At 41.5% G+C, this 26696-nt stretch overlaps 1 protein-coding gene across 6 annotated transcripts; it reads left to right on the forward strand.

The window, feature by feature from the left end:
• The first annotated feature begins 238 nt into the window (after positions 1 to 238).
• LOC145898952 (uncharacterized) lies at positions 239 to 26323 on the forward strand. Of its 6 annotated transcripts, XM_082987641.1 has the most exons (11): positions 320 to 341; positions 7960 to 8048; positions 10914 to 11020; positions 16319 to 16445; positions 17229 to 17343; positions 18398 to 18512; positions 18637 to 18759; positions 19121 to 20502; positions 21111 to 21236; positions 23047 to 24155; positions 24313 to 26323. In XM_082987641.1, exons 3-11 carry the CDS (start codon positions 11018 to 11020, stop codon positions 24846 to 24848), a joined length of 3636 nt encoding a protein of 1211 aa, XP_082843767.1. In that variant the 5' UTR covers positions 320 to 341; positions 7960 to 8048; positions 10914 to 11017; the 3' UTR covers positions 24849 to 26323. The 6 variants fall into 6 exon arrangements, with proteins under 6 accessions (XP_082843765.1, XP_082843769.1, XP_082843767.1 ...); XM_082987639.1 differs by lacking the exon at positions 7960 to 8048 and having other exon boundaries at positions 239 to 341; XM_082987640.1 differs by lacking the exon at positions 320 to 341 and having other exon boundaries at positions 7556 to 8048.
• Positions 26324 to 26696: the final 373 nt, after the last annotated feature.

The raw sequence follows: 26696 nt of genomic DNA on the forward strand, positions 1-26696 counted from the left end.
TCGATCAGTTTGAAAATGTCGCGCTGTCCCTTTCTCGCTGCTGGGACGGAATGCCAACTATTCGCCTAAACCGTACATGACTTGTTTTGGAATTGTTTTAGCTGTTTTCTGTCCTAGGGATTGACTGTGGTGTCAAGTAATCGCCTTGCTCGGTCGACGGAGCGCGCAGTTAAATTTGTATAAGCGGAGGTTTCACTGGGTGAAATATTAGTTGAGCCTCTTTGTTTGTTTTTGTTCCAGAGCTACTTTTTAGGTTTTTATTCTGTAGTTTAACTCAACAAACCACTCTCTCTGATGCAAGCCCGCTATAAAGAACAGAAACAACATTGAATTACCGAGAAGTAAGTCGTTGTTATTTTTTCTACATAGTTGGTGGGTTGTAAGTTTGCTATGCAAAAACCACGTCTGCTTTGTAACCACTCTGTGAAACTTGTTTAGGGTTGGTTATGACTCCAAAATATTTATTTATGACTGTTTGTTACTATAGATATGAGACATTTTGACTTCTCACGTTTCGAATAAAGACATTTAGGACTGTGTGTAGTTGTAATACATTTAAGCATAGAAATATGGCAGAGTGTAAATTTATCGCGACAAGGCGTCGAGAAGCATCCACTCCAAGTGCGGTTGGCACCAAACCTCAATCCCGGTCGTGACGTCATCGCTGACGCGCGTCGTCCTCTGTGCGGTCACGTGATCCTGTTTATCGAATTATCGCGTCGGTGTCGTAATACGTCGTCGCGACTTCTGGAGCCGCTCGTTGGCAAAAACAATCATGACTCATTCAACGGTTGGTGGGTTGCTTTAAAGTGTTGGTGACAAAAACAATCCCTCCTTAAAATCCTGCGTGACCCCGCGGTTGAAGTTTGTGTTTTCGGCAAAACTCCGGAAGTTTGGGGTTGTTACGTCACAAACCCGAGTGAACTTGAAGGATGTTGATCATTGTTGGGGGAGGGGGTTCCGCTCACTTCCGTTTCGTCAACTTAACGAGCCTTCGATCATGTCAAGTATGAACGCTATTGTTCAAACACGAACGCATGCTGATACGGGCGGTGACCAATTTTGTTTCTGAATTCTTGTGCATGAATTTTTTACTCTAAATTTTCTTGAGCTCGTGCGAGGTGCCAAAAACCTCATCAACTGCAACATTTTATAATAAACAGAAACGTGATCATAAATAAATATATATATTTCTGTGTCTCAATCAGGTTTTCAGCATGGTTTTAACGCCGCTTGAAAAAAAGGAATGCTTTATTGCGTCATTACAAAATATTTGCGTGATGTGTCGTGACCTTAAATGACCTTAGCACTGTTTCTTCCAAAACCTTACCTTGCGCAATCCAGGGTGTGGGTGTATCGTGTTAGCTTACTCCAATTATAAACCCAATCTTTGTGTTTTCATTTTGAAAAGTGAATTTGTCAATCATTACATAGTTTAAAGCATGCACATTTTTAATCATCAGGTTCACTGGAATCGCAGCCAAACCATTGGCTTGCCACGTTACATCATTACATACTTCTGTATGCACTGTTCGATAATTTGTTCATATACGGTCACGTGTGCTACCAGAAGTCAAGTGTGGCAAAATTAACATCATGAACGAAACCTTTCCGTTCACACGACACGTGGTAAATTATGTCAGACTCAAGACCTAATTAAAGCAATTATTCGACCAGTCATGTCGCGAAAGTGAAGTTTTCGGGTCAAGAGGGTTCAATATGTTGATGACATTTGGAAATAAACCGGAGAAACCAGCGATTAAATTTGCCGCGAAAGAAAAATTGTCGCGTGTTGATTACACTTTTGGAGTTCTCTGAAATGTTAATGTCAGTAAGACGGCAAACACTTTGCGACTCGTCTGGGTTTGATGTCCTGGTCTCAATGCCAAATATGAATCATTCGATACTTGCAGAGTGCCACAATTTAATTGGTTAATTCTCACGCTTGATTGTCGTTTAAATTGCGCAGTTTTGTCGCCTTTTATCCCTGCATCAAGACGCAACTTGTCGAAATGTTTGGATGAAACATTGCCATGGCTGAAAATTACAATTTGTCATTTGCAAGAAAAGTAATACGAGCAAAAAATTGTTTTTTTTTGGTTTCCCTGGATTACAATCTGTAAATTTTGAGGAGTTTAACTGAATGTAACAGGCAAGCATTTTTTTGTTTGTGGGATTAACTTTGTGGTGAGAGTCTTCCTGAAACCTGTTTGGTCCAAAGCTGATCAAACCGCTTGCGTTTTATAGTTCTGCGTCAAATCCTACTTAATCCAGTATGGCTGAAAGGTCACCTCTGATTTTATCCGCGCTAAAATACAACGAAAGTTTCTGATTTTGTTGATAATTTAGCGACTATTTTAAGGAATTTAGAAAGAACGAGCAATTACGTCAAATTTTTCAAAATGAATAACTGAAAATCGAACTGAAATTTTAAATTCAAGGAATTCAAGTTCAATTTTTGGAATTGACCAAATTCTTGCGTTTGCATGAATACAGAATTCAAAATCCTTTACCGCTTGTCAAGTTTTTTTTGTTGTGAAAATGGTGCTAGGTAACTTTAGTGATCTTGAAACTCAGCAAAGCAGCGAAACCAGTGCAGGTTTGCAAAGAATTCGGTGTTTCACCAGAGATAGTAAAATGTCCCTGTAGCTATGACACCGGAAAAGCCGGCTGAAGGCGTGACAAATACGATTCGAACAGATTTGATTCGTTGCGTCTTCCCCACAGCGTGTCTAAGTCTCCTAACAGACAAATAATCTCCAGCTCTGTCGTGATGTTCCCAATTGTCGAGCGTGTCCAATCGCGCATCGCGAATCTCGGGCTCAAGATCGAAGACTTTGACTCGCGCGAGGTCCGTTGCTACAATAAGCTTCAAGACAGGTCAGATGGAACAGCGATAGGGCGACGCGTGCATCGAGAGCGCGACGCGATGAGAATCTCGAACGATTCGTTCCCAGAAGCGCGACAAGGCGCGAGCTTTTCGTGCTTCGTGACAATGTGGCGGGATTATAGATTCGCGGGGCGGAGAGCTCGAGTCTCGTCTTTATATCTTGATGAAGACTCCCTCTTGAGCTTGAACATGGGTGGCGTTTGGTTTTATGTGGCTGGCCTTGCTTGGTCGTGACTCTAAATACAGGTTTCAATGCGAACTGATACGTGTATTTATAGAAAGCTGTGAAGAGCACAAACGCGAAGTGTCAAACCTCCACCTTTACAATTTTGTCCGATGTCCTTAATCGGATATTAAAGATTACAATCGTCAAACGGAATTCATCCAAGTAATTGGGTCAGACAGTGACCTTGCTCACTTTTTCTTAAAAATCCTCACCACAAAATGTTTTAACAAGGACATGTTAATAATCATTTTGTGACTCTAATTTCTAGTGTGCAATAAAAATACAACCAACAATACAAGCTGGTGGCTTCTGCTGTTTCAAAAAAAACACAATAACACGTGAAAATACACGTGAAATAAATTACCATCAGTATAAGATAATCAACGTCAGTTTCCTATTTCACAAGTTTCTGTTCACACCTTGTAAACGATTGAGGAGACGAAAAATCTCGAAAATCCATTTGTATTCGGGTCCAAGAAAAAATCTCGCACATTCTTGGACGTCGTGAACAGAACGTGGCAGCAGAGTGTTTGCTTCCAGTAAATCACGCCTGGTTACCAAAGAAAGCGCTGAATCCCAACAGGAACCCGGGGGATTAGAGCGGTTTCGATGTTAGGTGTTAAAATCTCAGGGGTTAAACAAATAATGTCACCAAGAGTTGCATATTTCACCTCTTGTTGGTTTGGGAGATTAAAAACGCAATGCTGTTGGTAACATTCCTTTCCTGCGTTTTTGTGATACCACCTTTCTGAAACCTAAGAACGACAGAGAACTTGATTTTCTTCAAATAATTTTATGATGCTGCGTTGAACACAGTATTGTGAGTTTGTAGAATTTCGAAAAATGAAGGAAATTATTCGATCTTTACAGAGGGTGATGTCGCACAAAACATGTTGGTGAATGTCTGCCTTTAATTGAAAACAAAGTGGATAAAAGTGGGAACGTAAATCATTGAAGGATATTTTCATTGAGTGGGACAAAAGTTTTTACTGTGGATTTTTCATTAAAAATAAGAACAACACATAGCCCTGATTGCGTAGTTTTAAATGATTTAAAGAGACAAAACCATAACATTTTCTTTTTCAAACCATGATTGGTTCTTTGCTCTACATTTGATTTTAATCGTCTTTAAACAACCTTGCGCCATTGCTTTGTGTCAAACTTCGTTGTCAAACAATTTCTCAACAGAATTGAAATGAAAGACAGATATTTCGAATACATATCATTGTTCCTTCACGCCACATTCTGTTCTCCCTGCACACGCCAACAGCCACGGGCGCAAATCAGGTTGTGTTTACATATTGGCAGGAGATGCGGACGCGGTGCAGTCAGACTCCGAATTATCGCCCGCCAAACTCCGCTCAGGTCCTGTCAGCGAAAGGTCGCATCCCGCGAAGATTAGTTCGAATGTCGTCGGTATCAACACGACCTTGAGCGCGCACACGGGCGTGATAAATGACCTTGAACGTCGCGATATACGAAGCAGGTCGTCCTGTCGTCTCGCGAGACGGGGATGCAAAAGTCGATAAAATATTATCTCCTGTTTTTTTGCGTCCAAATAAACTGCGTGGAGAGGGGGGACACGGTTTCTCACAGATTATCTCCCCCCGCATCAGGTTAAGAAATAATCTCGCCCGCATTCTCGGAAGCGACCACCGAGCGTTGTTTTCTGTCAAAGCCGTCAACACCTGGCGTTCACCGATGATGTTTGTGACTTTCCTTCTTCCGAGTAAAACTCTCTAATCAACTGGCGTTCAGCTGTCGCGGGGTCACAGGGTTCATCTCATCAGAGACGTTCTGCCCTGCAGTAAACGATAAATAGTGGAACGGATTCCATCTTTATCGTGATGTCAATCAAGCGTGAGATCAACTCGGAGAATCCACAAATACGATTTGATGTTTGACGCACTCACATCACGTCCACGTGTGTTCACACTCTAACCTGTCCTTATAAGACACGGACAGAACCTTATTGTTTGCGATGTTGTTTTTTATCATGTCCACGTATATGCCCACAATGTAAACTGCCCAAGAAAGACACGATCATAACCATTGAATTGATTAAACTCCGATAAAAACAAACATGGCTAGTTTTTTTGTCAGTGTTGTTTCAAATTGCTTAAACATGAGTCCAGTAAGTTTGGATTACGAAGGTTATATTCACACAAATCGGGTAAATCCCCTGACAGTGTCACTTCTTTTGCTCCAAATTGTCATTTTGGTCAAAATCGCTGCTTCCAATACTTTGAATCATCTGTAAGACGAAGACATTTTATGTGAAATATCTGAAACTAAATTTTAAAATCTGCGCTGAACAAATCTTGCTGTCTTTTTTCACTCCTTCACTATTTTTATATGAGCTGTGTGGGGTTGTGATGCAGTTGAAGATGCAATTCTGTATTTGTAGACAACTTGTAACGCTCAGCACCGTATCATGTGATATCAATTAAACACTGAATTAACACCAACATCAGTTTATGCTTAAGTGTGATTATGTTGTTTTTGTCTGTGGGATTCGGTGGAAATTCTGAATCGAAAAACCGGGGATAATCTTTCCCCCCTCTCGTTTCGGGGTGTTTGATTTTGGCGACAAACCGTAGGCAAGAATTCGGCGAAACCAAAAACACGACTCACAGTAAGAGTATTTGAAATGTACACAGGGAAAGGAATCGTCTTTCTATTTCTATTTTGGGAGTCATATGAGGGTTACAGAGGTAACGGCTCAGGAATTTTCACGCTCCGAAGGTCACGACTCTGCAACGGGTCACGTATTTGTATCCGGATGCGATCGATATTTTGAAGGAACCGACACGCGAGCGACAATAAACAAGGGGGGGGGGGGGGGGGGGGGCTGTTCCACTGCGGTGACCGAACAAATATGAGATGTTCTAATTGGATGATTAAGTTCACGTTGATAACTGTTGTGGATACGGTCGCATGGTTTTCAGGATAAAAAACATATTTCATGTGAAACAACTTTCAGCATGGAAAAAAAGGTCTTTAACCATAGACTGCTGATGCTGACCTGGCGATTGATCTTTTCGTAATAATACTTGCAAGGCGCACACATAGTGATACAAGGCTGGTCTTGTTTTTAAGTTAGTACTTTGTGTGCATCATTTTCAATACAAACACATGTTGTTTAAAACTCGAATCGCAACGGATTTTTGTCGAGTGGAAGCGAGCGCGGCCGCGGTTGTCTAGGTTACATCATCTTCGTCGCTGTGTAAACACAGTAAAAACGTACAGCAAACCTCAGGCTGGGTCGTAATGCGGGGAGTAAAGAAGTATTTATCAACAAAAGTTCGAATCTTTTAGAGAGCCGCGGAACACTCTTACAACTTGCCTGTGATTAATCGCGAGATAATGGTAATTTAATTACTTCAATTTTTTCTCGTGTTTACCCACGGCCTCATGTTTATCCATCACCGAGTTTCCCTCCACGCACTCCCACCGAAGCCCAAGAGCCTTCTTAGAACTTCTATCGCGTGTCCTCAACTCTTCGCTTATCCAATAATATACAAACACCCGTGCACTGGCTCGTCACGCATGGGCGCTCAGATTCCGCATCGTTAGGCGTTCGTCGTTTATTACTTGGGGGTAATTTCTTGGAGGGCACGCGCCCAGGACCCACAGGTCCCCGATTTTTTTCAAGCACTGTCGCGCGCGCGCCTTTTCGCTCGGCGGAACAAACAACAGCCCCCTCCCCCTCTAAACCTTTAGTGTTGAAACAACAACAAAGGCAATCCACGCTTGTCAATCCCTCCTCATGGTAGAAAGGAATCGAGATCAGTGAGATAAGGCAATCTTAATTGGTTCGTGGATCACAAGGGGCACCCAAACCCAGTTTTCAACCCACAAGGGTAAGCAGCTAATAGAAACCGCTGTAGACAATATCATTATGTCGTCACTTGGCGTTCAAGCTCGCTGCCTTTGTGACGTGGTCAATCGGGGGAGTCGCGTAGAGCGAAGGAGGGAAGAGGAATTTTAATAAGTTAAACGACAGAAGTCAGTCCAAAAACGCGTTGGCGTCTTGCTGTGGTGTCTCCTGTGCAGTGATGGTCACGGCTTGCCGCTAAACTCGTTAAATCCGCGCCAGGCCAACGGCGTGACAGCCGAAATCTCGACTAGCTTTACTTCCCCGTTCTCCGATCTTCACTTTGACACAGGCTCCACAAAAGTCGCCGCTTCTCGCGTTAATGAATGTGATGGCTCGCATCTCGAATTTGCCGATGTCCTTCAAGCGACCTTGAAACCCGATATCAGCTCGATTTTCGGTTGCCATTGTTTGGTCACTGTCTCAACGGTTGTGCAGTGGACCGAAACGAGAAAGCCGCGACCCCTTTGGGTGAAACGGCTTCAAAGAGAATCATACCAGGGGTGAACCATCCTTCAATGTCATGGAGGCAAGTCGTGGCGGAGGTTAATATTTGCCGACCGTTCGTCGCTGTGGCATCGATATTCGGGGTCACGATCTAAAATAAACCGGGAGCGGGGGAGCGGGGTCTGATAGACGAGCCGATGACCCATGATCAGAGACCCGGAAAAACCGCTTTTCGAAAGTGAAGGAGAATTTGTCCAATTAAGGAAGGACTCTACTGACAAGGCGGGCTTTTGTCGTTCTGGAATTTTGCCGGGTCGTCGCGCGCTCTTCGCCCTCCACAACTCTTTGTTTATCGAGTCGCCCGACGTTCTTCAACCATTGTTTTTCCCATTGCGCCCCGCGAGCTGCCGGGGTCGAGGTTTTTGGGCAAACGTAAACAAGGGTGTTATCAGTTTAACTTAGCTCTTGTCACTTGCCTTACCTCGCTGTCGACGATGGACCGACATTAATATTCTGTAGCTTGTTCTGTAGAGAAGTATTTTTCACAAGTCAGGAGAGATTTGAAAATCGCCGTTCGGATAAAACAAGCCATTACGTTGACGTCAAATGTGAGTTATTGAAAAATTTGTTAAAATGTAACACAGAAAATATTTTGGTGAGATCATGATTTTTGCGATGATTGCAAATAAAACATTAAACAGGTCAAGTTGTCTCCAATATTGTTTTATTGAGTATTTAACTATTAGTGACCAATTGCTATTGGCTCTTAAATTTGATTTACTCGTACTTGTGTCGTACGTTCCTATGATATTGTTGTGCGAGTTCGGTGCTGTTGTCACAGTTACAATCTGTTAAATCGTTGGGAGAGTTGTTAATCTGCACACACTATTATTGAAATATAAAATCATGGAAGGATTTAAACTTATTTTGAACAAACATATCGTTGAACTGTATGAACTTGTACGTTTAGTCCTTGGTATCGTCCACGATCCCCTTTGTATGACACGATTTTGTCGCGCGGGCGCGGTTGGGATTTTGCGTTCGAGTGACATTTAAAATCGCCTGTTTGACGATTAACGCTCCAGCCAACATCTCGTCCGATCTGCACACTTCCCAGAAACGCATCCTTATCTAGAATGCGGATCTGCTCTCCAATTATCGCCGGCGGAGAGAAATATAAGAATGCGTGTCCGTCTCTGCATTTAATGAAGAGTTCGGGACCGCGTGAATCGTGAGCGTCGTTAAACAATCAAATGTCGCGCTGAGCTATTTATAACTCTCGCTGGCAGTGGTGGATCGCGCGACTTAGGCGCGATATGACATTAATTGCTCGTTGGAGAATTAACACCGGCAATTTCGCGACATTTCGGCGAGGACAACGTTGCGCTTTGTTGCGGTGTAACTCTAGAATGTCACAGATTGGCTGGAGTCTTGGTACCTCCTCCTGCGGTTGGCAACCTTCACCTTTAACACTTTACTTACGGATATAAAAACACCTCAGTTTACTGTGGCTGGGATTAAAGATTATAAAAAACTAAGAAAAAAGGTGATCGCTCCTGCGTTAATTTTGATATTAGTTACGTAAGGTCACTGCACATGAATTTGAGCGTCCTTTATCGATCTCGTACGTTTCCATATTAAAATCATGGAAGATATATCAAGGTTGATCTCTGGCAAAATGATGAAAAAAAAACCATTGATGAAGTAACTTCCGCTGCTGACCCAAACTAAGTGCAAAGAATTCTTTCAATGACAGAGCAAGATGGCACTGATTTTAATCCGTCCAATTTGGAGTTTTGCTTTAAATTAAACATTATTGCAATTGCCACAGAATATAAGGATGTAGTTCAGTTTGAAAACTGATTGCGTTTATATGTGTTGTTGCCATGGCGGCGAATAAATTCTTTTTTTGTGTAGATTTTTTGCCGACTCAGTTTAGGGTCTAAAAAATTGCTTGAAACCAAGATGTCGGCACCAGAAAACATCAGCGTTTAGATTTATGCAAAAAAATAACTCCGGCCTTATGTAGCACAGCTTTTCCTGGAAGTTTGCCACGAATAATCAAAACGTTTGCAGACTAATCAGCGTTTATAATGTGTGTTGTTCCTAGTTCAAATTTTGTTGTTCAACTCCAAAATTTGTTCAATTCAATTATTTTGGAGAAATGCCATAAACGAAATATTTCACATGGCTTTTAATAAATTTCTCAACACTCTTAACAAATAAGTATCAATTTGTTCGAGGGCGGATCTGCTGTCATTATGCCCTCAGACACACTTGTAAAATTGTAAACATTCGCATTGCGTTACGATGCGAAGAGACTGCGAGTGGAAAAGCTCTTTTATCGTCAAAAAACTTTTTTAATCAATCCAAAAATCGCCGATTCAAAATGGCGCCTACAACTTTCCAGATTATGAAGGAAAATGGCGCAAAGCTTACCAACACCTGAATATCATCTATAATATTTAATGCAAAAGCCGTGAAAAGCAATTTAATTGCTAATGTACAGTTTGAATTGTCGACAATACTGCATCAAACAGGTTTGGGATTCTTTGGTTTTTGTGTGGCTCATCGTGCATATTTGTATAAAATGTCGGCTATACGATCTTAAAGGACAACATATTTGATTTAATGTTGACGCCGATGTTCATTAGGGTCAGTTTTCCTTGAAAGAATGGAAATAGGAAAAACATAAAAAATACCCTTGTTATTTTCGGAAGAATTCAAACTTCTGCCAACACTATGAAGAAAAACCATTTAATTATTAACAACTTTCATACAAAATGTCAAAACGTATTACAAAAAAAAGTGTTTGATTTTACTTAAGATTGTTGATAATTATTAATTAATACAAATAAATCCGTAAATTCCCGAAATTTTGAGAAAAATTCCCACAGTCACATCTGCAGGAATGCGGACGTGACCCGCGGTGGCCAAGCAACGGAGAAATGCAATAACCAATCAGCTACCGTCCTGACGTCAATATACGTACAAATGATCGGTCTTCTTCTTACTGCGGGATATAATCAAGTGAACGACGCGCATGAAAACGCAATTATCAATATCCGTAATTTCAACGGAACAATCTGGCGTTAACCAGCTGCCGACGATATTTTTTGAAGACGCTGAAGAAAGGTTTAAGGTTTCGTTCCCTCGCGTAAAGATTTGCGCCGTCTCATCAGGTGGATTGTAATCAGGTTCCTGTAAATGCTACCCCTGTTCGAGAATAATTACTTGAAACGTCGCGCGCGCGTTCTAAATATGTCACCATCCTGTCACGAATTTTGCACGTCATCACACCTTTGAACACAAGGTGGCGCCCTCATGTTTTGTCTCAATACGACCGAAATCCACATCCATAAAATGTGGCAGTAATACGCCAAGCTTTAATGCTTATAATAACTCGCGTAATTTTTGAAAGGGGACAAGTTTAATTTAAACTCTGAAATGCAAACTCATCTTATTGTTTTTAGCACGTCCACAACTTGCCACAATTTGCCACAACCGCTGCAAACCCCTCAGTGACGTCATGAAGCAGAGGGGAAAGAATTGTGATTTCTCTAACATCGTATAATTCATGGTAAGATTTGGTGAAGAGTTTGTTACATCTTAATGCAGAAACTGAGTATTTTCAATTCGAAAATCGATTTCACCCATTAACAACAATTAATCATAGAAATAATAATTTAGTTTTTATATGCGCAAAAGAGCCATAATAATCAATAAAGCTGCAATTTTTTTAGTTTTTATTCTCACTTGTGGCACAACCATGCAGAAAAAACATTTTACCCAAAATTTCAACTTTGAACACTATTGTCCCCACGCGAGAGTGCCATAGGTTTGATCCTGTCGTTGTAGAAGGGAGAACCGATTAAAACTCGGGTATTACAAGGCAGAAAATCAAGACAGAAACTTCAAACCCACACGTAAAGGTCACTGTCATTTCCCGAACATAGAATTATAGAAACCAATCTAGTAGAAAAATCTGTTCGCTTGTAATTAAGCATTTCGGTGCATGAATCATCGCGCGTCGATGCAAGCGTTTTCCGGCGTTGTACTCAACTTAAAATCGATTTAACCTTTTATTTCTAACCAACGTTGGAAACCATGGGTGGTTTTGATCGTGTCTGACGACAAGAGGCACGAGTGCGAACACAATAATTTCATAACCAAATATTTCCCGCAGGAAAATGTACAAAAATTTATCCGAGTTTGGAAACAAATTGTCAGTTGCGCAACAAGGTTTTGTGTGGCGGAATTGCTCGAATTCTCACACTGTTTTGTTTGCACAACATAGAATTAATACAAAAGAATTATACTCCAAGTCGGCTCTTTGCTTCTTTGTCAACTTTTCTGTCAACTGTCAACTGTTGCTTCTCTATTTAAGCACAACAAATTAAAAAAAATAGAAAAAAAAGCATAATGTCAATAAATTGCACAGCGCAATGTCCTGGCCAATTCGAAACGAAAAAAGACCAAAATGTTTCCTCAAAATCTGAAACCATTTTGGGCGTCAACCGAATATTTTCGAAGCGATAATCGCGATGGGAAGAATCGAGTCGTGTCCTCGTTCGTTTGTTTACGGTGAAGATCGGCGATATTGATATCGAACTTTGCCGCAATTGCTTAGCAGAAAACTCGCGAGTCGCGTGCTGGGTTTGAATGTAAACGACAGTGTTTTGTTTATGTTTCATATTTGTTACGAATTATGTCTGGACTTGCCGTGTTGACGACATATTCGAAGTCAAAAGTTCCTATTTTAAATTGTTTTATTTCCAGTCAATAATTAAGTCACGTTAAAAAATTACCTGTTAAATGCTGTGCTTAATGCGGCTTTTGATTGACATGTATTTTATTATTTTAAAGTATCATTTTGGAAATGTTTTAGATATGCAAAATCTGAACTTTGTGGACGCATAAACCTATTGTTTGATGAAACTAATGATAATTCAATCCAACATTTGCAAGATGTTTGCAGATTGCAATAATCTCCTGTCTCAGGAACGTCAAGTGTGTTGAGGCAAAAGCAATGAGGTTTTACGTTCCTGTAACAGATTTGGTTCACGCCCACAACACCAAGTTTAAACCTTGTTCAGCAAAGTGTTCGCAATCATAAGTGACTGTTTACAATGATCCCGGATTTTAGAAGATTATCTGTTGGCTACTGAACTGAGTCGAATCCAGAGATTTGTGTGACTATTATCTGCCTAAAAATGTGGATACCATGAAAGTTTGTTGCTACGTGCTGCGATAAGTGCAGTGCAGCATTTCTTTCTGCAGCAATGACAGATTCACGTTTTTAAACTCGTTTATGATGCATTCACATTAGGGTGAGCTGTCCCACCATGTTTTGCGTGTTTAACAACCAAGGAAGATGCAATTCCTTTTCTCGTATAATTTCTCTTTTTTAATGGAAAACACGTAAGATATTTCTCAAAAGAAACTTTAAAATCAGCGACAGTAGTTTATGATTGCTACAACATGTTAACAACTACAACAGACATTAATAGACCACTTTTACCAATTGCGAGTTAACGACAACAGCACAAAGCTAGAAATTGGATGTTTGACACTGCCCTGAAGTAATAATAAACAAAACACGTCCGCTAATTTTTTTAGTTTGAAAGCAATAATATTTACGGAAAGCTGTCACTGATTCGAGGCATATTTAGATGAAATGGTAAAGGCCAAATTTATTTGGGGTCTTAATGTTGACTGGAAGTGACAAAATCCAGAAGCAGTCACGAATAATGTAAACAAGGCGCTATCAAACTTGCCACACACTAAAGGTCGTAACAAACTTTCAACGACATCGTGAATCGCCTTTGAAGATTGTCGGTTCAATGTGTGTTCTTCTTCAAGAGGCGCCCGGTAATATTTTGTCGTTCCAACTCCAAAGCGTTTTCGTCGGGAGAAAAATCGTCGACATCAAACGGTGTGAAAAAAGTTCGGGTGCTATGTCTGCTGACAAAAACTTTCAAGTCAATGATCGCAATGTGGGGAATGTTGGTTTGTTGGAATAAAGTCATCGATGCATTACAACCAAGTCGATTCATTACAACCAAGTCATGTTCGTTCATTTAACTTTTCCAAGTATTTTTTGCTGCCTCTCAATTTTTCAAAACTTCTTGAAAGTAATCTTTTGCAAAACTGAAATACTTGTATATCAACTGGTGGCACCTTGACATGCTTTGTGACATAACAAGGTGTGTTATTGGAACATTTTGAAAGACTCTGGAAATATTTTGAAAGACCCAGGAAAGTTAAACAATATATGCGTCTAAGTGAACAAGCACGTACAAAACGTCCTTAATCACATAATTCGGGCGAGAAGAGTTTCAACTTTAACCTTGCTGGTACCTCGTGGCATGACCTTGAGACCATGCTGTCGAGAAACAAAGAGAGAATTGGAGGGGGCGTAATTGGCGTGTGGGTCGGGTTTAAAGCATCCTTCATCATTAAGAGTTTAAGTGCCCGCCAACCCTTGGCCTATGGACGGTGACGGACCCAGAAAAACACGTCGCCCCACGACAAGTCGTTCAAGCGCACGCCCGGTTGGACAGGGGAGATAAGCTTCTTAGTCAGAGCCACGCGGACCAGGAATGCGGAAAATTATCAACTCCTGCAGGTTTGAAAGCAACGAACGTTTATGGCGAGTTTAACTGCAAAGAACAAGGCCGAGGGCCAAGTTTCTGCGGCGACGAATGCGCTTATTTGAGCGTGACTAATTCCACCCCGGTCAGACACACTGCCTGTGGTTGTACACGCTCACTTCAAAGTTCAACGAGCCCTGGCGATTCGACACACACAATGACTTTCATAAACAATGCTGTGAAATATCAGCTCCGCCCTACTGATATCTTGAAGCGGGATTGCTTATGTGTGCGTGTTCCATATTGTTCTTCATGTTAAAGCTTTGGGCTTGGATTGGTCTTTCCAGTGGATTGTTCGCAATGTTTACTGTGGGTAAAGGTTTACTTGACCACGCAGGACGCGAAGTACATGCGCACTACACGACATTTCAAAGAAGTGAGAACGCGGCCACGAAAGCGTAAATATCTGCCGCAGCAAAACGCTTATCTGCTTCGGTACAAAGTCGTGTCAGGAAGATAAGAACTGACAAGGTTTTGGGCTTTTTTGCCTCCCCTCGTGTCCAAACATGAGGAATTCCTCCCTTTAAAAGTCGCCCGCATTTTCCATGTTTGGCGAGGCTGGCAAAATTCTATGCGTCGAGACCCTTTGAAATTTACCCACATGAAAACCCGGTTTCTTGAATTGTCTAAATGGCTCGTGTACTTTAGAAATATTTTAAAATATCCATTTGTGAATCTGATTCAAATGTTTAACGTGAAGTCAGATTTCACCCTAAAGCATAATCTGCAAACATACCGATGTTATGTTAAACGCCCTTTAATTACTTAATATTTAGGCGGTTATTGAGAACAGTCGTTTTTAACCGCAAAGGCTGGTGGTTGAAGCCAAGATTTTCCCAGAAGCAATTTAAACAGTCGGCAATTTTCTCCGAACGTTAATCCAAGTGTCAGGGTTCAATTTTCTTGTATTTTAGATAGAAGCAGGTAACGATACATCGCCCGCCACTAAATTTGACGCCAAATCGTAATTCCACACCGCAAACCCGCCCGAGACCTTGTTTCGCGTGTCACCATCATACAATAAGTCCAACTGGGCAAACCAAGCATAGGAAACTCCACTCTGCAACAAAACAAAGCAAATATTAAATCGCACCACCGCCTTACTTTAAATACAAAGTAATTTTTAGACAGTATAGTTACAAAACTTGCCATGTTGAATATTGTGTGTTAGATTATCAAATATTAACTGACTCATACGCTTAAACCACATGCAATATTCTTCAGATGAACGTCATTGCAATGGTCAGATTCATATTTAGATACATCATTATACGCCGGACGGTCACGCACTTTTGGATCTCTAAGACACCAACTCAGATATCTTTTGTTCGCTGGACAGACAAAGAAAAATCTCCTCAAGTAGCGGCTGTTGTGTGTTTTGTTAGTCCCAAACTTGCGCGCTTTGATTTTTCGTCGCGGATACTTTAGTGCTTATCGAAGTAATAATCGTCACCGAGTTTGCGTCATTAGTTGCGCATGAACGCACACGGGCCGATTTTCTTTGTGATCTGTCGGCATAGCTACAGTACGCGCGAGCATCCAGTGTTTTTACTGTACACACACGAGAATCTCCGGTGACTAGGAGATAATGACTGCTCTGCGACACCAGAATGACATGCCGAGTTACAATACATCGCTTTTGTGTGGGGGGAACCGACCCAACCGAACCCCGCGCGCCCCAGCTCTCGCTTTCTGGCGACTTACACCCACACATGCGTCATAATCGCGAGCTCTTTTGCGTCACCTGTGCCTCGCGTGTCTGTACTTGCATTCATGCGACCTGCTGATTATTCTGTGGACAATTGTGCGACAAGCACTTTGATTCACCTCCTGCCAATAAAGGCTGCTACCACTTGACCGGAGTCTATTGTTGTCACGTGTTCCGTGACCCATCAAAGTCATTCGGAGGGAATTTGCGACAAAGTCGCCACTCAATCACTTCCTGCCTTTTATTCCCGTCCTTGAGTAAGATACGGGTTTTGACCTCAACAGTGCAACATATGTACATTCTTAGACAGTCGGACAATGTTAAAAATTAAATTTTGTTCATTGACCTTGTCTGGAAAACATTTTCGAGATTGCGTCATGTGATGTATGCGAACTGCAAACTTGACAATTTCTACAAAACCTTTAAACGATGTAGCGTTGCGGTCGTTGCTAAATTTTACTCCAAACTTGGGTGCATATATATGTATTGTATCCTTTGTAATTTTGTTGTGTTTCAGGCTGAAGGATCTTGCAGCTCCAGCCACAAAAATTCCACAGTAAGATTTTGTCCCTGTCACCACTTCACACCAGCTGAAAATCGTCCACGGGAGTGCGCTGTTTGCCCTTATCCTTGGCTTTTACACGGTAAGCAGCATTGGTCAATCGCCCGACCCACATAACATGCAAGACACCCGTTCATGATTCGTGTTCAGAATAACCCGGGTTCGAATCGCGATGTGTTAAAAAGTGTTCAATCTGACAAGATAATTTAAATGTAGTCATGATAACTCTTTGTTGGCAAATAATAACAATTAACTTTTTTGTTGATGTGCTGAGCACTAAAACATTGCAAAATTTAAATCAGGCGTTAACGGCTTCTATATTGGTGCACACGCCCATAATCGTGTGATAAAATTGGCACCCAAACTTAAGGGAGAATTCGATTGTCCCTTTTCCACCACCAAACATGATTTTAAGTGGTTTCTAATGAGCACCAGGTCAGAACCGGACCTTGCCACACATGCAGGCGTCACAGTAATTACAGCATTCCTACACTTGAGCTAATAACTTTTCGAAAAAGCTCTCGCCTAGCTCTTCTGTGTATTTAACTAATAGTGAGGTCAGACGAAGGGTTTGGCGGAGATTCAGAGCTGTCAAGAACTCAGCTTCAGCAGGTTGAGATTCTTGGGGTATTCCAATATATTTTGGAGTAAACGTGATCACAGCTTGAAAGCCTTACCGGCGCTTGGGCGATGGTTTAGATCAAGCAACTTTATCAGAAAACGTTTAAGTGAGAGTTAGTACTGGCTGTCATAACTTATTGCTGAGTTTACCTTCAGCCTCGGCGACTACAGGTTGGACACCATGTTGGTGATTCCATCTTAGCTTACAGGGAGTAAAGATGTTTAATTCGAACTTTTTGTTTAGCATGCAGCAAACTGGTTATTCCCGCAGTAGAATCCGAAGCAAGAACAGCCGATAGTGACGACATTGATCACGTGACAAACCTGGTGCTCTTTGGAATTGAAGCAATCCCTGTAAGGTGATTCCCCTTGACGTTTTGCTGTTCTTTAAAGTGTTACAAACTCGTTTGGTTTGATTAATTTGATTAGTTTTGGTTCAATATCAGAAAGTTTTCTCTTTTATACTTTGTAAAAGGAAGTCAATTGGTTGTAAGATTGTAAAAATTATGTACTTCTGTCCAAGACGTGTGCGAAAAAAATGTCCACAGACAACCCGAGTAACAATCGCCCGTTTTGAATATGCTGGCAGTGTCAAGGTTAAATATATATTAATATCCCCCGATTGCACGTCGCGATAAGGAGGCTTAAACTTAATGGAATAATAAACTGGGTGTGTGCCAGCATAGGTCGTAATTACCCGACAAATCTACCGGTAAGATCGATGAGCAAAAGGAGCTTGTATAGACTGGCGAGGATGCCTGCTGGCCACATGGAATGTTATTATATTCCCACTTTAAGGACTTGAAATGTCACAACGTGCTTTTTCGTACAAGTGTTTAATCGTTCTTCGGCAGGATATGATCGCTCCTAATTGTAAGCGGTCTCTACAGAAAATCAAGAAACCCAAGCCGCGATGCTGGCGTTGTGAAAAGGTCCACTGTTTTGTAATTACAGTCGTTCTTATTCATAATGTTGGGTGTGATTTCGTGACTAATTCTATGCTTCGTGTCACACCAATCCCAGATTTGTCGCTTTATGCAGAAGAGCTAAACAAAACTTTGCATAATAACAAAGCCGATATTGTCAATTACCAACTGTCCAATAGGAGAAACTCCCAAGAAAGTTTGTAATTTCCTCCACTTGAAATTGAGATGTACACTTCCTAATACCAGATACAGAATGTTTCTAGGGACATAACAATTCTCTTTTAAAGCATTTCTTACTATCTCGATTTTCAATTCAGAGCTTTAAATTAATCACTTTATTCGAGCCTTGAGTCAAAAGCAGTCCAGTGGTTTTGCATTGCTTGGGTTCTGCTTCTGGACAAAAGCGAAAGTTCAGTATTTGTGTTAGGATTTTGCTGCAAAATGATGGGTTTTTTTTTAAGACTATTTAAATATTGTTTGAATCCAGGTTGAGAATATTGCTGGATCGTCTGCTGTGTTCCTTGTCGGCAAATAAAGTTGCATCCCTACTTACTGACTTGGGTTGGAGTTACACCGAATATCTGAGAGGATACAAGCTAAGGGTAATTGAAAGTTTTCTTTTTGCTTTAACAGTATTTTCTTATAACTACTATAATATCAAGGTAATGCAAAATATTAAACCTGGAAGATTTAACAAAATCCTAATCAGGTTTATAACTCACTCAGGGGGAAGAGGAGTTTCCTAGGCAGTTGCTCTCGTTTATTGAAGAGCAAGTCCTACTCTTTCAATTCCTTTCGTTCAACGAAACACGTGACGTTACGCTGAGAATAATGCTGGCAGACTACCAGGTATACCACCCTACATAGTGGTTAACCAGTTTTAAACCAACTACCAACAGTTTGCTACCCATGAGATATGTAATTACGTCAATCACCGTCTCGGTTGCACCTTGTTAAGCTGTTAATTTCTTTCTCTTGCGTGAAAACCTCAATGCAAATTTGTAGATCACGTGAATTGCTAGTTTTGTATAAACGACATCTTGTTAAAAGTGTGTGCGGTTGTGTCAATTTTTTAATCTACGCATTGCACGTGAATTAACATACTTATGGGTTACATTAGGCTATATGTTACGGCATAATATATTAATTGGGTGTAACATTAGGCTAACCAGTGATGCCAGTTTCACTTTAATTGCATTTTGATTTTTAGGACCAGTGCATTTTTTCTCTTCCACCGTCATTTTCATGTCAATCCACATCAAAAATGTCCGCACCAAACGTCAACTTCCACGTCACTTCCTGTACGACGCACTCTGCACACAATGACGTCTCGAACGATTTGACCAATCATACTCATTCGTTGCAAGCGACCAGCAAGGCGAACCTGTCTATTGGGAGAATAAAAGCGAAAGACGAAATAATTTCTGGTCCGTCCTCCCCGAGGAATAACTCATGGAACGCAGCGCCACCACGTGGACAAAGCAATATCCTCTTTGCGGATCAAAGAAGCGACTGCAGCTCGGAAAGCCTGGCACCAACAACAGATAATCTAGAAGAAACCACTGAGGATGTTAATCTTGGTTTAACGAACTCCGATTCTTGCCATCTAATGGAAGACAATAGAAATGTAGACCAGGGAAGTGCAGACATATCTCCCGGTGGGTTTAAGAGGAGTCGAAGAAAATCTTCTCATCCATTTCGTTGTGATGCAGATGAAGTTTCCACTCAAGAGGTTGAAAAGGAAAAAGATGAAAACGCTGCAGCGTCAAAAAACTTTCATCCCCTCTTCGATCTCCTGCAAAACCAATACCAGAACATTGCTCTTCCCTGGCTCCTTGCTCATTTAACAAATGCAAGGAACGACAATCCGATGAAACAATTACAGAAAACTTACTCGCAGCCGCTTCAGCAAGAGATCGACCAACAAAAAAGCGACGTTGAAGAAGCAAAGCTCAATGACGAGAAGCTCGAGAGCGATGATGAATCCTCAGAAGGGCAGCGATCACAAAATGTGATGGAATCGTCATCTTCATTGCCCAAGGAAGAGGACTTTCCTGTGGTGGATAAACTATCTGAATCGATTCCACCATTTCGAGCCCCATTGTTCCGGAGATCTACATCCGTTCCAAACCACCGAAATTCTCCACATAGTGTTTGCGACGGATCCTACTCCGATCCAGAGAAACAGTTTTCCTCTTCAGATTCTCGTGGATTTCGGGTGAGGAGGAACGGGATGAATTTTTCTTCCCCGGGGGAGCCTGACGACGAAGATGCCCAATCTTCTTCGCGGGATGCGAGTAGTTCGGATACAGAAATGGAAGACAAGGATGCACAACGCTCCTCAGTGTCCGGGACCACATCCTTACCCTTCCCACATTCTCAAAATCATCCTCCGAGTTCCGGAGGACTTGAAAGCGACAACGTAGTCTCGACCTCCGGAGACAGAAGACTCTACGATGCATTCTCCGATCAGGAAAAGATTCAATCGAAAGACTTCTGTTTGCCCGGAGGCGAAATACACGGGGGCGTCTGGATTCCTACAAGATCCCGAAACTGCCATCTTTGTGGAAAGGAATTTAAAAATGTCTACAGGTAGAACTATGCATTGCGCGTATGTTCCAAGTGGTTAATATTTACAGACAACGACAATCTGTGTTGGCTAAATATAGTATGGTATTGAAATATAGTAAACCACAGAATTTCGCACCACTTAATTTACAAAACAAGCAGGTTTTGTTCAAATGCGACCTGACAGCTGACTCTTGTAGCAAAACTTGATTTTCTCACAATGAACTTTAGTTAAGTACACGAGCCAATGGCGCTTATTTAAAAGTGGCTTGACAAGAAAGTATATATATAATTGCACGCTTGTGGCTTTTGCCAATGCCGTTTGCGGCGCTGAAGATGGCTCTTACATTCCAAACGTGTCCGATGTCTAAAAATAGCTCTTCCAAGAAGAGGTCGACGACACGAAAGAATTTACAACTACCATTAGATCACTTCGGAATGGCGTAGAAGGTGGTAGTTACCAATATACTTAACGGGGCCATGTCCAAGTTTGCCAGGAAAACTTATTTGCAAATTAACGACTGTCATTCGTTAACTCCTCTTGGTCAAATTACGCCATATTTAAGCCATTCCAACAGTGGTCAAAAACTATGTTGCAAACTAAAAGGTCTATTATATATATTATTGCGCAGTGTTAAGCTCCACATCAAAAATGTTCATCTGAAGGAGATGTGGCAGTGTTCAGTCCCAGGATGCAACTCAACTTTTCCGTCGAAACGCAGCAGGGATCGTCACAGCGCCAACGCCAATTTACACAGGTTTGTGTGACTTTTGATTACGAACGATATCTAAACCTTCGGTAATCCAACCAGACCATTAGTGTTTCTGAGCGGAAGGAAAAGTTTCAGGTTGAACATTCCGAGTATGTTTGCCTTGAGAAATGTATTTATATATTTATGTTCTAAAAATATAAACAAAAGAAAAGTTACAAACTTGTACATCATTCTAACAAACTTTATTTTCTTGCTACGGCCATTTTACCTAAGTGCACAACTCAAGCAGTGATGCGTGCCATTTTTGTTGTGTACTACCTCAAACATATGTGCGACCAATTTTAGGGCTTTAAACCGGATTGAAAAACTAGCTTGATGGAACGTTGTTGGTTCTAAAGCAACATACATTTGCTGACATTCTATAAGTGGAATTAGCCCGCGTGTTTTTTTTTTGTTTTTTTTGAGTTGCGCACCTCCTGAGCCAGATAAAACAGTGGTTAAGATGATGCGTTTGTTCCACAGCAGAAAGTATGACGACATCAAATTTCCTCTTATTCCTGAGACTTAGGAAAGGTCGTCGTGACAACGCTGACGAGGCAACCAATTAAATAATAACCAGCAAACAAATAATCAAACATATAAAGTTGCCCCACGGTTATGAGAATGCCTAAATCACTGTTTGATTTGATTTAGATCGATGGCGGGTGGTCTGTGGCTTTTCCACGAATCCGCGGCGTAAGAGTTGCTGTAGAAATCACATTTTAATTTCGGCATGTCCGTTGCGGTCAACTGTACGTTACATAACTCCATAGATTTTAACGTCAGACATTTTTGGTTGAAAAAGGGAAACAAACTGTTGTAGTGCACAATACAGTAGTCAGCTCGAAATTTTGCGAGTTCCAAACGTTGTATGAGTTAAAGTGAGTGAAAGATTTTTACTCCAAAACCACAAATCGATCAGGATAGTAGAACAATGGAACTGGCAATAAATATTTCAAAAAGTAACTGTTGTATTTACAACATCAACAATTTGCCAAATAGGCCCAGCAAGGAACATAACAAAAATGTTTTGAGTCTAAGCGTACACAGAAGCGAATACACAAAAACGTCATTTATGCAATTTTTTTTCACAAACACGTTTTTACAACATCTCATTTACACTCGGAATAAACGAAGCACCTTTAAAACCCATCACGTTTGTAGAAACCTTAGACTGTTTCTTCGCTGTCACGATTCTGCACACAAAAATCATCTTGAATCGTGCGACAGAACGTGACCGTAACGTTGTAACAGAAGCTAGGTTCAATATTTTGCCGGTCATTATCGAAGGCGCTCAAGCAACAAGTGTTTTTTGCATTTAACAATTGAATGAGCACACGTGATCCGTCTAAGATCCCTGCATCCTCCCGGTGCATGCCACTGTAGTGACAACATGCAAACCCTAGTGATAAGGCATAACACAATTTTGTGGTAAAGAAAAGTTGAGTTGCTTTCGGAACTTTTTTATCACAACAAAATGCCCCAAAATCAGTGATTTTTTCGCCATTTTCTTGGATGTGATTTTGAATACGAACCATTCGCGGCATGAAACGGGCAGGGCAATTGGTAAAAAATTGCCTCTATAATTCTTTTCGCTCTGAAAACGTCTAGAACATATGATGCGTTTCTGTGTTTCTAAAGTCTGTTTTATTATTATTTACTCATTTATAACTTTCCAGGTTTGTCTGCTATGAGCACCAAATGTGTCCACACGTATGCCACAAGTTCAATTGATGTTTCTAATGTTGTTCTCCTATTCTAAATACCAAGTAATTGGCACGCTGCAATAACCAATGACAACATGACATGTTTACAGCAAACTGAAGCTTCGTGGAATATACAGCGATCCACGCATCAGCTACCAAACATCGGGAATGACGGAAAAGTTAAAGGAACAACTTCTTCCAGGAATCTGTGCTTCAACATCCGGGATCCCAGGAGTTGGACGCGAGCACGAAAGTCAACCGGATGCGAAGAACATCCCGCTAGCCACAGAAAGTCTACGTCACAACGAAACAAGTGTTACTTCACAAATACCATTACCAACAACAGGCCACATTCCAAACAGACTGCCAGAAACACCATCGACGAAACAGACGAACAGCAGTTCCGCGGCGACATCTAGCGACGTGTACGCGGTATATCGACGGGTTTATGAGGAAACAATGAAAGCATACGGTGGCGGAAGCTTCGCGAAGTACCCTGGAATCCACCCCTTCCAATTGAACCAAACTCCAACAACAGTCGGTGATCTCTATGCTGGAAGTACGTTCAAAGCATCAGATGGTGCAGCCTTTGGTTTTTCAAAGTTGCATGCGGGTCGAAAGTTCTCGGTTGACGAAAGGCGCTTCGACATGACGACGCACTTGGAACAAACAAACAAACGCCGATCGGTCAGCACCGTCATACCCCCTCTGGCACGTCACAACATCAACAGTGACGTGGGGTACATGTCACCACGATGTCACTTGGTTTCAGATTTACAAACAAAACAACACAAAACTCAGGAGCCTGTAGAGCCAGTCAAACATGACGAAGCACGCAGCCATGCGTCCGAAAGAAACGCCGTTAGAGCCGAAGCCCACAAAGAGGATTACAAGCCATGGGCGCAACTTCCATCGGATAAACGCACAAATTCGAGCAAACGATCGTACGACGACGATGCAGATGAAGCCAAATCTCCCGATTCGGTGCAAAACAACGACGACCGCCCGTCCGGCCCCGTTGACCCCAAACGACGCAAGTCGGCACCGATGTCAACATTTGCAAACTCATTTTCTCCACGTGATCGTCAGTCCGAGGAGAAACGCAGGTTATCCTCTCAAACGGCGTTCGGGCAGACGATGTACAACCCACAGACCGAAATATCGCAATCATTCTCGGCACACAAGTTGTTCTCCACTGAGACGAGCAATAAGTTTGCAGGTAAATATCAGTGAAATAATTGATTGCCACGGCTGACGATACGGCGTATCACACGAATGCTAATTACTTGATCATTAACATACATTTTATGAACTTAATCTTGTTTACTTATCTTGATCCTTTACCCATAATAAATAAAATCATTTAATTATCGCAGGTTTCCTGCCAATGTGGAACAATCCTCTCTTCCCACAAACTCCATCTCTTCTATTTGCTCCCAACATTCCTTCAGCAGTGAGAAACAGAAATCCTCTTCCTAATCACAACCTCTTCAACCGCAGTTGGATGAACATCTGGGCAGCCGCTTTTGCCGCCAACCGCCCGATGGCGCCATCAGACACAACTTCAAGCGGTGTGAGTCTTCCCAGTGCAGACTCCATGAGTGGCGACAGTGATAGGTGCATGATCAACAGTCTGGGTTCCCCCTTTAGCAGTGTAACGGAGATGGACGATCCCACGCTCAGCATGGAAGGCAACACGTGGAAGACTGGGCCGGTGCAGTGCAGTATCTGCAAACGCATGTACAGCAACAAGGGTACATTGAGGGTGCACTTCAAGTCGGTGCATCTGAGAGAGATGCACCAGTGCACTGTTCCCGGGTGCGATATGATGTTTACTTCTGTGAGAAGCAGAAACCGGCACAGTCAAAACCCAAACCTGCACCGAAGTTTAGCTTATCACTCGCAGAGTTAAATGTATATTCTGTACATTAACGATTTAGATGAAATTTGGTGCTGAAACACCAATAGCAAGAACAATGGATAAATACAGAAGACGTTTCTTACTACTGGTAACTGTTCAGGGCGCTGTCATTTGCTCCAGTGCCATATGTGGCCATGAAGTTTCTTTTTATTTCAGTGTAACTGCTTGACTGATTGTTTCCCTTCAACTTTTTACGTTCTTTTCCAAAATACTTCTATAGCGTTGGTTGTGCTTTTTGCGTCGTGTAAATGCCGCTTTAGCGCACTGTTAATTGCTTCTGTCACCATGCACACGGTAGCAAAGCCATGACATGCGTCTGTAAGTGTACCATGACATAATGCGCCGTCGACTACAAAGTAGTTCCCTTATACAACAAAATAGTTCAACTATACATAAATCGTGAAGTCCGGCGTGTCCCCCTTGCAGGTTTTCAACTTACACCTTGCTGTTATTGTAGGAATGCAGTTTGTATGTGTCCGTTGTAACAACTTCTTTAAAAGTCTGCTAATAATCTGAAACATTCTTTCCTCACAGTTCCATAAAACCCTGCATAGTTTCCATTAATATTTCGTTCATCCTATAAGCTTATAGTTCCATAATATTCGTGTTTCCATTACTGCTTGTGCGTTTATGTTGTTTTGTTTCCTTTGCTAACCGTGACAGCTTTGTATATCCGAATTTTTTGCATAGTTTTAAAGACGACGCTTTACTTTTACTTTACGCTTCTGATGTGAAACCCTGGATAACGTTTTTTTGTGTTTCTTGCCCAATTGTCCAATGTGAACTTGATTTATGAAGTGGAGTTAAGTTGTGACATGCTTGCTTGGAACGTTTCCAAGAGTACATTAAAAAAGCATATGGATCATTCACTCCATGGAACTAAAAACTACACAGAAAAAGGAACCCTATAAAACCACTTTTTTGAAAGGGCAACGTTTAAACACAATGTATTGTTTACTAGTTATGTTGTGTTTTTAATGCAGTTAGTCTTTATGTCGTGGTGTTCCTACAATATTTTGTATGTGTTCATTTGTCGGCTTGTTTCTTGAAAAGCCCACGTTTCTTCACCCCTTTCCGTGTTGTCTCTGTGTCACTGTGCCAAATCGTGCCCTTCACGGCCATGGAGACATTTTTGCTACGTTTAGCGATAATGTTTGGCAGTTAATTTACGCTTGTGTTTAATCAACTTGCTTGCGCAGTCTATACTTTGTAGACATGAAACATATATCGCATTTAAAATTGGCTTTCGTGTTTTCAGCAGTACAACAACTAAATCTTAATACACATATATACTGCCTAGTTAGGAAATGTTTTCTCTTTCCGCAATCTGATATTTTCGGTGCCAAAGTATGTGAGTGTGCCATGTAGTGACGTGCCATGTGGTGACGTACCATGTAGTGACGTGCCAAGCTTTCGTATTTGATTCCATTCTCTCAAGTCACGAAATAAATCAACCAAGTTTACAATCGGTCTTATGTAAAATTTGTAGGAGCAGGTTGAAGCAATAAACGTTCCGATATGCAAAAATGCAAGCTCATTTGTTGATTGCAATTTTAAACTATCAACTACAAGGCAGATAAAGCCCGTCCACACATAAAATATTAACAATGGAATACCAACAACATGTTTTTCAGTGATCTGCACTCAGGGTCTTTGCCTGGCTGTTTGGTGAGCAAAATCCTCGCATAGTTGCCACAAAGCTACACCGAAGAAACCTAACAGGCTGAGACAGTGGGTCACTTGAAAACGATACGAGATTTTTTCAGAAAATGTCGCACCAATGCTTTGCGACAGAGGATTTAAAACTTTGTTGGATTGTTTTCACCAACATTTTGCGAC

This window comes from Ascidia mentula, chromosome 4 (assembly GCF_947561715.1).
Source record: "Ascidia mentula chromosome 4, kaAscMent1.1, whole genome shotgun sequence".
Classification (NCBI taxonomy): Eukaryota; Metazoa; Chordata; class Ascidiacea; order Phlebobranchia; family Ascidiidae; genus Ascidia; species Ascidia mentula.

Bases quoted from the DNA above. Each gene is read 5' to 3' on its own strand.
- LOC145898952 (XM_082987639.1), top strand. The intron at 17,344-18,397 runs GTGATTCCCCTT...GTTTGAATCCAG, and splicing joins ATTGAAGCAATCCCTGTAAG to GTTGAGAATATTGCTGGATC. The intron at 21,237-23,046 runs GTTTGTGTGACT...ACATGTTTACAG, and splicing joins GCCAACGCCAATTTACACAG to CAAACTGAAGCTTCGTGGAA.